Source organism: Callorhinus ursinus, unplaced genomic scaffold, assembly GCF_003265705.2.
Source record: "Callorhinus ursinus isolate GAN/ISIS: 27379988/994484 unplaced genomic scaffold, GSC_fseal_2.0 scaffold82, whole genome shotgun sequence".
NCBI classification, from domain to species: domain Eukaryota; kingdom Metazoa; phylum Chordata; class Mammalia; order Carnivora; family Otariidae; genus Callorhinus; species Callorhinus ursinus.
The window spans coordinates 1,643,460-1,655,231 of NW_027397144.1; the positions used below are offsets into that span (position 1 = coordinate 1,643,460).

The following is an 11,772-nucleotide window of genomic DNA, read 5'->3' on the forward strand; positions in this document are numbered from 1 at the left end:
TGGCACCCTTGGGTCGCCGCTCCGCACGCGCGGCGTGATGCCGGAAGTGACGGATCCCACATATTTCCGCTTTCTTTTTTCTGGAGGAGCGGTTGGCTGCTGGGCTGGGGGGCGCGGTGGATTTTGACCTTTGCCCCGGCCTCGTGTAGGTGGTGAATTAACGCGCGGGGGGGGTGGTCACCCCAGTTTCTTATTGGGGGCAGCTGAAGGGTGTTCGCCGGTAGAATGGGAGACTGTTAACCCCTTCGGCCAATTGGCGGGAATTGGATAGGTCACCACCCCCCCCCCCCCCCCCCACCCAGCGGAGGGGTTGAGCTTCCCCCCATTGATATGAGCAAAGTGAGCCTCCCTCTGGGCAAGATTGGGGAGAGCCCCCCTCCGCCGCCCACCCCCCGATGTCGGAAGCAGAGTGAGCCCCCATTGCCCGGAAGCGATGGAGGAGTCCAGTTGGCTGGAGGAAGAGGTGACTTCCTTTGGCTGGAAGTAGCCCTCTCCCACTGACCCGCCATCCCTTTCTTGCCGCAGCGTGGGTGCACAGCCCCTCTCCCCGCAGCCGGCTTCCTACCCCCAGAACCCGTTTCCGGCCTGCGAGCTTCTGCGGGATGTTACTGCTCGTGGTGCTGCTGCCCCTGTGCTGGGCCGTGGAGGTCAAGAGGCCCCGGGGCGTCTCCCTCACCAGTGAGTCCGCCAGCTGGAGGTGGCTGGAGGTGGGGAAAGGGTGTGGGAGGGCCCGACTTGGCCCCTGGGATAGATACTTTGAGCCTTCTGCCTCAGTTTCCGGGCCTCTGGGTAGGGAAGGTGGCAATGCTCAGCTGCTGGGTGAGGGCTGCGAGGGTCTCTTCTTGCCTTGGACTGAGCCCCTTACCTCCGTCCCAGACCATCACTTCTATGACGAGTCCAAGCCTTTCACTTGCCTGGACGGCTCTGCCACCATCCCTTTTGATCAGGTCAATGATGACTACTGTGACTGCAAGGATGGCTCAGATGAGCCAGGTGAGTCTCGGTTGGTTCATTCATTCATTCTTCATTCACTCATTCATTCATTTATTCGAGGTTTTTTGAGTGCCGGGGCAATGCCAGCCCGTGTGGTGGTGACCAAGACAGACCCAGTCCTGCCCTCACATGGCTCCCTGTTGAATGGGGGGGGGAAGCAGGCATAGAAGCCAGTGGTTTGGTGAGGAGGGCTCACCAGCTGCTGGGGGAACCCAGCCTGGGGGTCAGGAAGTGAGGGCTCCACTGAACCCTGAAGTGTGCTAAAAATGGAGGTGCCCTCAGGTGCAAATACTCAGAGATGGGAGAGAAGGTGCGGTCGAAGGGCAGACAAAGACAGAAGTGGAGGCAAGGGATGGAGCAGTCGGCCGGGCCCTGTTCCGAGGGCCTTGGTGTGGAGAGGCAGGAGAGAACGTTGGAGAGATTTATTTCAGGCCCTGAGTGTGCAGCTGCCCTTCCTTCCCTTTCTCTGCCCTGGTGGGCCTCACGGGCTGTCTATGTGCATGCGCGTCGGGGAGATTTGTCCGTGGGTGGGTGTGATGGGTTAGCCTGAGGTCACCCTGAAAACTCTTCCTCCTGCAGGTACGGCCGCCTGTCCCAACGGCAGCTTCCACTGCACCAACACCGGCTACAAGCCCTTGTACATCTCCTCCAGATGGGTCAACGATGGGGTCTGTGGTGAGTGAAATCACGTGGGGGGTGGGGAAATAGGCTGTGGGGGGGGTAGGGAGGAGCCACCACCGGGTCTGATCCATCCCTGCTTCTGCTCTCAGACTGCTGTGATGGGACCGATGAATACAACAGCGGGATCGTCTGTGAGAACACCTGCAAGTGTGTGGCTGTGTCCCCCCCCCCGCCCCCACGCCCCTGACCTTGCCTCGCCCCACCCAGTGAACCAAGCCCCTCTCTTCTCTTGTCTGTCGAGTGCTCACTCTGCCAGTGCCTTGTGAACGAACACCACATGGCCACTCCATCGCTGGCCCAGAAGCAGGCACCGTTGTTTTCCAATTCGGCGGAGGAGGAAAGTCAAGTTTAGAATAAAAAGTGACTTTCCCCAAGGTTCCCCCAGTTAGGACAGAGCGGAGCCAGGACTTGAACCCAGGCCTGTCTTAACTCGAGACTCCGATCTTTGAATTGCTCCGCCCTTGCGGCAGGACCTGAAAACTGAAATGCCCCCAGGCAGGTGGTATAAACAGCAGAAGGCAGCTGAGCATGAGGCAGTAGGGAGCGGTGAGCATTGTGGCATCTAAAGGAACACCTGCCCTTTGACTCCAGGCGGTCAAAGACAGGTGGCCAAGCTAGATTCGTTTTTCAGAGAAGCTGAAAATCCTAGTACTTTTGTAAACTCACCTGATGGGAGATTTTTTAGGTACAGGGCAGGTCAAGGGCCACACAGTTATCCATCAGATGGCCTTCTCGTCTAGGACTGTGATTTCTGTGCTTTTCTTTCTCCTTTGGGAGCCAACTTCTAGCCCCACATCCGAGCATTCCCTAGCCCCTCTCTTAGATCCCTACAGCGAGCGAACTCTGACTGCTGTCCCTTCTCTCAGGGACAGGGATGAAGGGTTCTGAGGAAGTGCGGGGAGGGGGGTTTGCTCCATGTTTCCCCACATGGGGTGGGCAGCAGGTAGGTTGAGCCCTTTTGGAGGAGGCAGAGCTGTGAGCCCTAAGGGCCTCCCCGGTGGTGCTTGTGCGTTCGCTCCACCCCAGGGAGAAGGGCCGTAAGGAGAGAGAGACACTGCAGCAGATGGCAGAGGTCACGCGAGAGGGGTTCCGCCTAAAGAAGATCCTCATCGAGGACTGGAAGAAGGCTCGGGAGGAGAAGCAGGTGAGGGACCCCCGTGGGGCTGAACCCCGGACAGTCTGGGCCCTGAGGCCTGGAGTCATAGGCCGGTGAGGCCGGTTGGGATTGACACCTGCCCGTGACTAGTGGAGTCCCGGGGCCAGTTACCACCTGTGTGTGCCTTGGTTTACCCATTCGTCCGCTGGCTGTTTGGTCATTGGTTAAGCCGTTACCAGGTGGTGGTCAGCACAGGTCTTGCGCAGGGCCTTGGTGGCAGGCTGCTGAAGTGGGCTTAGAGGAGTCTCCTCCTGCATCCCAGAACAGGAGGGACGCCTCTCTGCATGCTGGTTCCGTGGTGCCGTCATCTGTAAGATGAGGCTGATGACCATGTGACCTCCCCGTTCTGGGGGAGGACTCAAGACGTTGTCAGAGCAGCCGGGTTAGTTCCATAGGGTGAGTGCTGCAGGGGCTGGAAGAAGTCGTGTGCCCAGGCATGTGTTTCTTCCTCCCCTGCCCACCACCCCCTTGGGCTGTTAGACGGGTCGGAGTCCTCAGCACTGCCCCTGGACTTCTGCCAGACTCTCCGCGTGAGGGCTTCAGCTCTGTTTTTCTGCCCAGGGAAGGTTCTGGGTCTTTCTCCCCTCCACGCCCTGGCTGGTGAGACCCCTTTTGAGGTCACGGGGGGAGGCTCAGTGAAGTCCTTTCTGAATTCAGAAGATAGTGAGGGAGCCATGCAGTGAGGCTGGCTCCAAGTGAGTTTTGCCCTCCTGAAGGCAGTAGGAGGATCCTGGGAGCAGGCCAGGCTGAGATGTGGGCCAAGGTCTTAGGAGGAAAATGATTCCCGTGGCGGGGCTTGGTCTAAGACCCTTCAGCTGGGGGCCCCATCCACACAGCACACTCGTCCCTTCTTGAAACATCCACAGAGGCCCAGAATGAGCTGCGGTGTGGTGGGCGTGAGACTGGAAACAGACCTGGAATTGCCTCAAGGGCGCATTGTCCACTGAGAGGGACAGTTGCCAAAGGGACACCCAGGGCCCCTGGGAAAAGGGTCGTTTGGGTTGGGGCTATGAGGCAGAGAGGAGACTCGTGCCCAGTCTTCCTCCTCCTCCCACCTGCTGTGGGGGCAGGAAGCAGGGACGGCTTCTGGAAGAGAAGGCCTCTATCTAAGCTGAAATCTGTGGGATAATTCAGAGTTAGCCATGCAGAGTGTTCTGGGCAGAGGGAAGGCATGTGTGAAGAATGGAAGGCAGAGAGCCTTTGGGGAATCTAAGTGTTGTCAGGGTAGTTGGCGCCTACGGGTCGAGATAGTGGTGGGACAGCTGGGGCTGGAGCAGTGGGCCTGGTTATGCAGGACCGGGGCGGGGGGCGGCCACATCGAGGTGTTCAGGGTTCTCCCCGGTGAGCTCTGGGGAACCACAGGGAGGTGTGTGCTTCGGGAAGGTCACCTGTGGCCACCCTGTGGCGTAGAGGCAGGGAGATGGCACCCAGGAAGAAGGCAGAACAGAAGGAGAGGTGGCACCTTGCCTTTTGCCCACCCAGGCAAAGCTTGCTGAGCTACAGGCTGGAAAGAAGTCCCTGGAGGACCAGGTGGAGATGCTGCGCACGGTGAAGGAGGAGGCCGAGAAGCCAGAGGAGGAGGCCAAAGAGCAGCACCAGAAGCGGTGGGAGGGTACGTCACGGGGTGGCCAGGCCCGGCCCTTGCCTTCCGGCCGGGCAGCACCTGGCCCCGGGAGCGAGGCTCACACCCGTTGGCTCTCGTGTCCGCTGACTTTCGATCATGGTGCCTCAGTCCTCTGTGTGCCTCATTGTCTTCGCCTGTGCGTTGGTCATTGTATTCGAAAGTCATTTGTAGGAGTAATCTGCAGCCTCGCAGAAGTGATTGTTTTTCCGAGAGGAGGTGCTGTTCTTTCTGCCAGCCACATGGGAACACTACCATTGGGGGATCCCCTGAATCCAGAGTGAAGGCTGGAGGCCCCTCCAACCTGTCAGGCAGTGGGAGTGGAGGTGTGAGCACAGGCAGGGTGATTTCTGGTCCAGCCTCTCCTTAAGGGGGCCACCCTGGGGTGAGGTCACAGCTTAGTTGGGGGGGGGGCTTTCCCATTCTCCCCATCTGGGGCTTTGATTCCCTCTCTCTTGTCTCAGAAATTCTCGTCAACACAGACCTCCGGATTTGCCGGGAGCTTCCATGTCCTCTAACCTTCCTGAATTGCTCTTTGCCCTGGCAACTTACATCACTTTGGTTGGTTGAAGATGGTTTTTTATGCTTTGTCCAGCGTTTTCTTGCTTTTGGCAGGATGTGCTGCCATTCTGGAAAATCGGGAGCCTTGGCAGTCTGTCCGGTGGGGGTCACCGTGTGGAAGCAGGCTAGACGGGCGAGGTGGGGCAGAAACCTCCTCGAGACTAGTTAAGGGTCCAGGCATTGCAGGAAGGATTTGGAAGTGTGGCCCTGGCTACTCCCTGGGCTGGTAACCGGGAGTCAGGCAGCCTATCTCTGAGTCTACACTGCTGATCTCCTCCATCTCCCTGGGCACCTGCTGCATTCTTTGTCCCTTTCTCTCTCTGCCTTGGTTTCTCATAAAGTCAGTAATCCAGTAGTTCATCCAGCATTCGTGGGGTGCCTGCTGTGTGCCAGGCACATCCCAGGTACCAGTAGTTTAGCACTGAACAAGATGGAGATAGCCCCTACCTGCTGAGAGAAGGAGTGAGCCAAGCAGAGGACACAGGTGCAAAGGCCCTGAGGCAGCCTCATGTCTTGTTGTTGTTGTTGTTTTTTTTTTAAGATTTTATTTATTATTTGACAGAGAGAGAGACACAGCAAGAGAGGGAACACAAGCAGGGGGAGTGGGAGAGGGAGAAGCAGGCTTCCCGCAGAGCAGGGAGCCCGATGCGGGGCTTGATCCCAGGACCCTGGGACCATGACCTGAGCCGAAGGCAGACGCTTAGCAACTGAGCCACCCAGGTGCCCCCTCATGTCTGGTTTTTAAGGCCCAGCAAGGAGGCTGTGTGGCAGGAGGGAGGGAGTGAGGAGAATCGGAGGGGTGTGGGGGAGAGAACAGGGCGGGGCCTTGGGGACCGTGGGGGGGGACTTAGGCTTTTACCCCTAGTGAGGTGGGAGCCATAGAGGATTCTGAACAGAGGAGGAACAGAAACCAGGAAACCAGGGAGGAGCTGACCACATTGGTCCAGGCAAGCGATGGTCTGGGTGGGACGGGGGCGGGGCACAGGGCTGGAGAGAAGTGGGCCTGAAGGCAGGCTGAAGCTGTTCATGGCCCCGGGGGCGGGTGAGCAGGGAGGCCTCCGGTCCAGAACCCCAGCGGCATCTGCAGCCTCCCCTCCTTCCCTCAGCAGAGACTGTTTCTGCCCCTAGACCCTGGCTTCCACCCTCCACTGCTCTTGGGAGACCCTGGACTTTGTTATCTCCCCCCGCTTTCCCGGGCGGCGTCCAGCCAGTACTTCCCCACCGAGAAGCACACTCGGGCCCCGCCACTCAGACAGCTGTCCCCAAGCTCTGCCTTCCCCTCCAGTGCTGGGAAATCGGGAGGTCTCTTCTCTCTGTTCATCCTGATGGAAGCCAGCTTCCTAACCCATCCTGTGTCTCTGCCCCTGGCCCTGCCCTTCCCCAGCCGGGGAACCGCGGGCAGGTCCCTTCGGCCAGCCAGCCGGGTCTCTGGGACGTGGCGGGCTCTCTGGGGGTGAAGCACAGCATGGCAGAGGGAACCCTGCTTGTCCCGTTGGAGACGGCTGAGCGGAGCCTCCATGTACACCAGGAGCTCAGTCGGCTGTGGCCGCTTTCTCGTCCAGTCCGACGAGGTGGGGGTGAGGCCAGGGGAGGAGGCACCGCCCTGGGCCCCCAGGAAGCCTTCCTGGCTTGGCCACACCCCACCCCAGTCTCCATCCTGACCTTCGTGTTGGAGAGCGGACCTGGGGTGCACGGCTGCTTCACATGGGGGCCTCCCAGACGTGGCCGACCTATGCGTGATCTCCCGCCCACCCTTGCACGGTCTCTGTGAGCCCCTCTGCTTGTTCAAACCCAAAGTCCCAGGGTGTCCTCGAGCCCCAGCCCCCATGTCTGCAGACCCTCTCAACTCCCCGCTTCGGGGTCTCCCCGCTATCGGGCACTTCTTGCCTCCTCCTTGGCCCCCACCCTGGCCAGCCTTTGGCAGCTCCTGGCTCCCGTCCCTGGTCTGTGCTCTTCAGTGGCTCGACTCGGCACCCAGTGCAGGGCCAAGCACATGGTGGGACACGTGGGGTGTTGGGGCGGGGCGGGGCAGGTCTCAGGGTGGCGGGTGACGGAGCCGGCCCCTCCACAGAGCGGCAGGCCGCCTCCAAGGCCCAGCGGGAACAGGAGCTGGCGGCCAACGCCTTCCAGGAGCTGGACGACGATATGGATGGGGCGTGAGTGTACCCATCCTGCCCTGGGCCTGGGGTTCCCTCCTCCCACCTCCCCCTACCCTGTGCCTGAGCCCCACCTCCTCAGCATGGGTCCTTAGCTAGTCCCAAACCATATCTGGTTGGGACTAGCTTGCTGTCCCCTTACTGAGCCCCTGCTTACTCAGGTATAAAGTAGGCCCAGAAAGACCCTGAAGGTAGATGAGGGAACCCCCCACATGCAAGGAGCCAGGTGAGGTAGCTGGGGGATTCCATTACCTTTCCCAAGCCTATTCTGTGGCCTGGGTCACTTTGACAAAAGCCAGACCCCTTTTAATCCCACTGTGCCCCTGAACTCGCTGGCTGACCCAGGCTAATGGCCGAGTAGAGGGCGAGCTGTCGGGAACATGGAGTCTTTGTTTCTCCTTTGAGCCCCTTCAGGGCTGTGGAGTCATCAGGACAGGGGAGGAGATGGGACTGGCCCCCCCGCCCCGACCCCAACCCCAGAGTTCACCTTCTCCCAACTTCTGCCTCCCCTCCCACTTTGAGTCCGGGGAGGGGCCCTGACAAGGGGGCGGGGAGCAGGTAGCGGGCCCAGAGCCAGTGGGCCTCACCGCTCTGCCGACCTCTCCCTGCGCCCCTGCAGGGTCTCGGTCACCGAGCTACAGACCCATCCGGAGTTGGACACCGACGGTGACGGGGCACTGTCAGAAGGGGAAGCTCAGGTACCCCATCCTTCTGCTTGCCCTGGGACTTGTAGAGGTCTCATTGCCCTAGGGTGACCTCAGGGCCAGGGGGTGGGGGACAGGCTGGCCCTGGGCTGCTGGGGTGCCCAGCAGGGCTGATGCCACTGGGCCTTGCCTGGGTGAGGCGAGAGGGTAGCAGTCCAGCTCTCCTCCCTGCCCTTTGGGACCTGGGGGCCCCACACGGGTGCCGTGGGGGCACCTGGTTAGATTTCCCACCCACCTGGCCCCATGTGCCCCCCCCCGAGTGCGTGCCCCCCACCCTGCTCTGGCCTCCTCGAGGGCGGCCTTGGCTGTCTGTCCTAGCTGGGGCCGGCTCCCTGCTGCTGGCTCCTTCCCTGTCCCGCCTGGGCCTCTGCCTCTTCCCCAGGGCCTGGCCACCTCCAGTGCTTGTGCTCTGGAGCTCCCTCTCCCTCTCTGTCTCTCGGTTTCTCTTCCTGGCTGCTCAGGCCCTTAGCCCTACCTGCTCCCCCGCTTCTCCCCTCCTCTGGGGCCCGCCCTCTTTCCCACAGGCCTGTGCTGCCCCCTTGGGGCGGCTCCGCCTCAGCGCCCAGGTCTGGCTAAGGGGGGGGGCGGGTCAGGGCACCCCCCTGCTCCAGCGTGCCTGGGGCACACGGGGCGGGGTGGGGCACGTGAAGGCGCCGACCTTGACGCTGCCCCCCAACATGCACACAGGCCCTGCTCGGGGGAGATGTGCAGACGGATGCCCCTGCCTTCTATGACCGCGTGTGGGCTGCCATCAGGGACAAGTACCGCTCCGAGGTCAGTGGGGGGGGGGGGACATGCAGTACCCTCCCTGCCCTGCCCCCCGCAGGTGCCTCACAAAGGACCTGCCTCTGCTTCCGGCCCACGGCCATCCTGGCCAGCGGGGTCATCCAGGCCCCCTCCGGGGAGGGTCCCCTATCAGCTGCCCGCTGGGTGGAGGGGCAGAGACACTGAGGCTGCCCGCCGGGTGATGGTGTGAGCTTGGACTTGAGTCCCTGGGGAGGTGGGGGGGAGGTGGGGATGGACCACCGAGCCCGTGGCACCTACTGCCCGCACACCCTCCAGGCGCTGCCCACTAGCCCCCCACCTGCGCCTTCTGAGCCTGACCTGACAGAGCCCAGGGAGGAGCAGTCTCCAGCGCCCTTGCGGCCCGTGGACGAGGAGGAGGAGCAGGAGGAGGAGGAGGAAGAGATGGAGGAGGAGGAGGAGGAGGAGGAAGATTCCCAGGTGCAGGGGGAGCAGCCCAAGGTGTGTGTTTGTGGGGCGCGGGGCGGGGGGGACGGCGGGGGGATGACGGGGTGGGGGCTGGGGCACTTGCTGACTCTGCCCCTCCTCCCCCCAGGAGGCCCCGCCCCCTCTGGCCCCCCCCCCAGCCTGCGGCCAGCCCCACCGAAGAGGACAAAATGCCGCCCTACGATGAGCAGACTCAGGCCTTCATTGACGGTGAGGGTGAGGCGGGGGAGGGAGGGGACCCTGCCCGAATCTGTGCTCCCCGTGATCCACACCTGCAGGGACCCTCGAAGCGGGTCTCACTTGTTTCCCAAGATGGGCTTGCGTTGGCCCTGAGTGAGCCTGGGGAGTTGGGGCCGTCCCGGGGGGGGGTGGGTGTGCCCCAGGGACCCTCCTGCCGCCTCCGGCTGCTGCTTGTTTGTGCCACCCCGGCGGGCGAGGAGCCAGCTAGGCCCCAAGAGTCCTGATCCTCCTCCCGCTGGGGTGGAGAGCCTGGGGGGGGCGGGGTTCTGCCCTGGCGCTGTCGGGGGCCTTCCTGGGCCCGGTCCTCACTCAGAGCAGGGGAGCTGTGGGAAGCAGAGTGTATCCGCGGCAGCCCCTCCCTCTCCTTCCCGGATGGGGGTTGGGGCGCCTCTGACCTCCTCCCCCCCTGCCCACCCCCTCCAGCCGCCCAGGAGGCCCGCAACAAGTTTGAGGAGGCTGAGCGGTCCTTGAGGGACATGGAGGAGTCCATCAGGTAGGGGGGTGGGTATGCGGCCACAGCAGGGCCACATTCCCACCTGCCACGCGGGAGGCCTGCTGCGGAGCTGACTCCCCGGGGAAGGTGGTGATGGGGAGTTGCCGAGGCTGCCTCTGTAAGGCAGGGGTGGCTCCTGCAGGGAGGGGCCCCAGACGGTGGGGAGCCTGAGCCCAGTCCCTGAGTGGCCCTCCGTGGCCCTCCGTGGCTGGAGTGGGCCTCCCTGTGTGGTCCTGAATGAGGCTGAGGCATCCCCAGCTGCCCCTTCACGGCTTGGTCCCCCCCTTCCAGGAACCTGGAGCAGGAGATTTCGTTTGACTTTGGCCCCAACGGAGAGTTTGCCTACCTGTACAGCCAGTGCTACGAGCTCACCACCAACGAGTGCGCCCCCCAACCGGGCCGGCAGGGCAGGGGCGGGGAGGGCGTACTTCTGGGGCCCTGCCCGGGCCAGGGAGAGGACACGGGGGAGTGAGGGGGTGGGCGCACGGAGGAGGCTGGGGTCCTGTGTCCCCTGCCCACCTTCCCCTTCCTGTGACAGGTACGTCTACCGGCTCTGCCCCTTCAAGCTCGTCTCTCAGAAACCCAAGCTCGGCGGCTCCCCCACCAGCCTTGGGTGAGTGGGCTTAGACTGGACCCCCACTCCCCCAGCTCCCCAGGCCCCGCCAGCCCCCCCCCCCCCCCCCACCCTAAGCACCCCGTCTCCTGCAGCACCTGGGGCTCGTGGGCTGGCCCTGACCACGACAAGTTCAGCGCCATGAAGTACGAGCAGGGAACGGGCTGCTGGCAGGGCCCCAACCGCTCCACCACTGTGAGTGCCGGGGGGGGGGTGTGGGGGGCAGGTGTTGTGGGGACCCAGGCCCACCTGAGCCCACCTGAGCCCCTGCCTGCCCATCCCAGGTGCGCCTGCTGTGTGGCAAGGAGACCGTGGTGACCAGCACCACGGAGCCCAGCCGCTGCGAGTACCTCATGGAGCTGATGACGCCGGCCGCCTGCCCGGAGCCGCCGCCCGACACGCCTGCAGACGGTGACCACGACGAGCTCTAGCCCGGCTGGGCGCCCAGGTGGGCAGGGAGCTGAGGTGCCCTCCTCGACTCGGGGCTGCAGCCAGCAGGGTCTGCGGAACACTTCTGTCCGCACCCGTCCGCCTCCGTCTCCGTCTTCTCATTTGGTCTTTCTCTGGCTCCAGAACCTCAAGGCATGGAGATCTCCCCGGCGGTGCCCCCCCCCCCCCCCCCCCCCCGTGCCCCCCCCCCCCCCCCCCCCCCCCCCCCCCCCCCCCCCCCGGTGTGTTCAGCCTTCCCATGGGGGCAGGAGCCGTGTGGAGCTCCGTGACCTGCCGGGGGTGGCACGGCCACGTTCCCAGGCCCCGGCGGTCTCCAAAGGTGGAATACAAGAGTTCGCCCGCCCTGGGCGCCCCGGCCCCGCCCAGGGTGTCTGCCTCTCTTCCTGATGGGGATGAGTGACTTGACCTATGACCTCAAAACAATAAACACCATCCCCCCCCAACCAGGCTCTGTCTGCCTTCCTTTGCTCAGGTGTAAACGGGGCCAGGGATGGGCCAAGGGTGGAATTCAGGAGAAGCGGCTTTCTGCAGATGGTGCCCAGACCTTGTCCCCCATCAGGCTGGCTCCACAGCTGGGGTCTCACCAGAGCCTGATTCACATCTGAGCTGCCTCATGGGCCACAGAGAGAAGTCCAGCACCACAGGGCAGACGGACTCCAGGCCCCTGGCATCTGGGTTTCTGCCCACACCAGTTGCCCACCCATCCTGAGTCCCAGTTGTGTTGTGGGGAGGCCCCGGGGCTCCAGGTGAGAGCCAGGCCCAGCGAGGGACAGCAGCCTAGGTGTGGCCACAGAGCTCGGGCCAATGACACACTCCCGAAGCTCCCCACCTGCCGGCACAGACAGCTGAGACCATAAGATTCTGAACTTTTATT

At 62.9% G+C, this 11,772-nt stretch overlaps 1 protein-coding gene across 1 annotated transcript; it reads left to right on the forward strand.

Moving 5' to 3' along the window:
* Positions 1-13: 13 nt before the first annotated feature.
* Positions 14-11,341, forward strand: PRKCSH (PRKCSH beta subunit of glucosidase II). Its single transcript, XM_073887614.1, is given in 19 exon segments — positions 14-145; positions 526-678; positions 877-993; positions 1,573-1,668; positions 1,764-1,821; positions 2,701-2,818; positions 4,313-4,442; positions 7,084-7,168; positions 7,788-7,866; positions 8,560-8,646; positions 8,935-9,117; positions 9,212-9,232; positions 9,234-9,312; positions 9,766-9,835; positions 10,127-10,216; positions 10,374-10,448; positions 10,544-10,643; positions 10,733-10,896; positions 11,022-11,341. Coding segments are annotated over 17 exon segments (1,611 nt in total). The 5' UTR covers positions 14-145; positions 526-602; the 3' UTR covers positions 10,880-10,896; positions 11,022-11,341.
* The last annotated feature ends 431 nt before the right edge of the window (positions 11,342-11,772 follow it).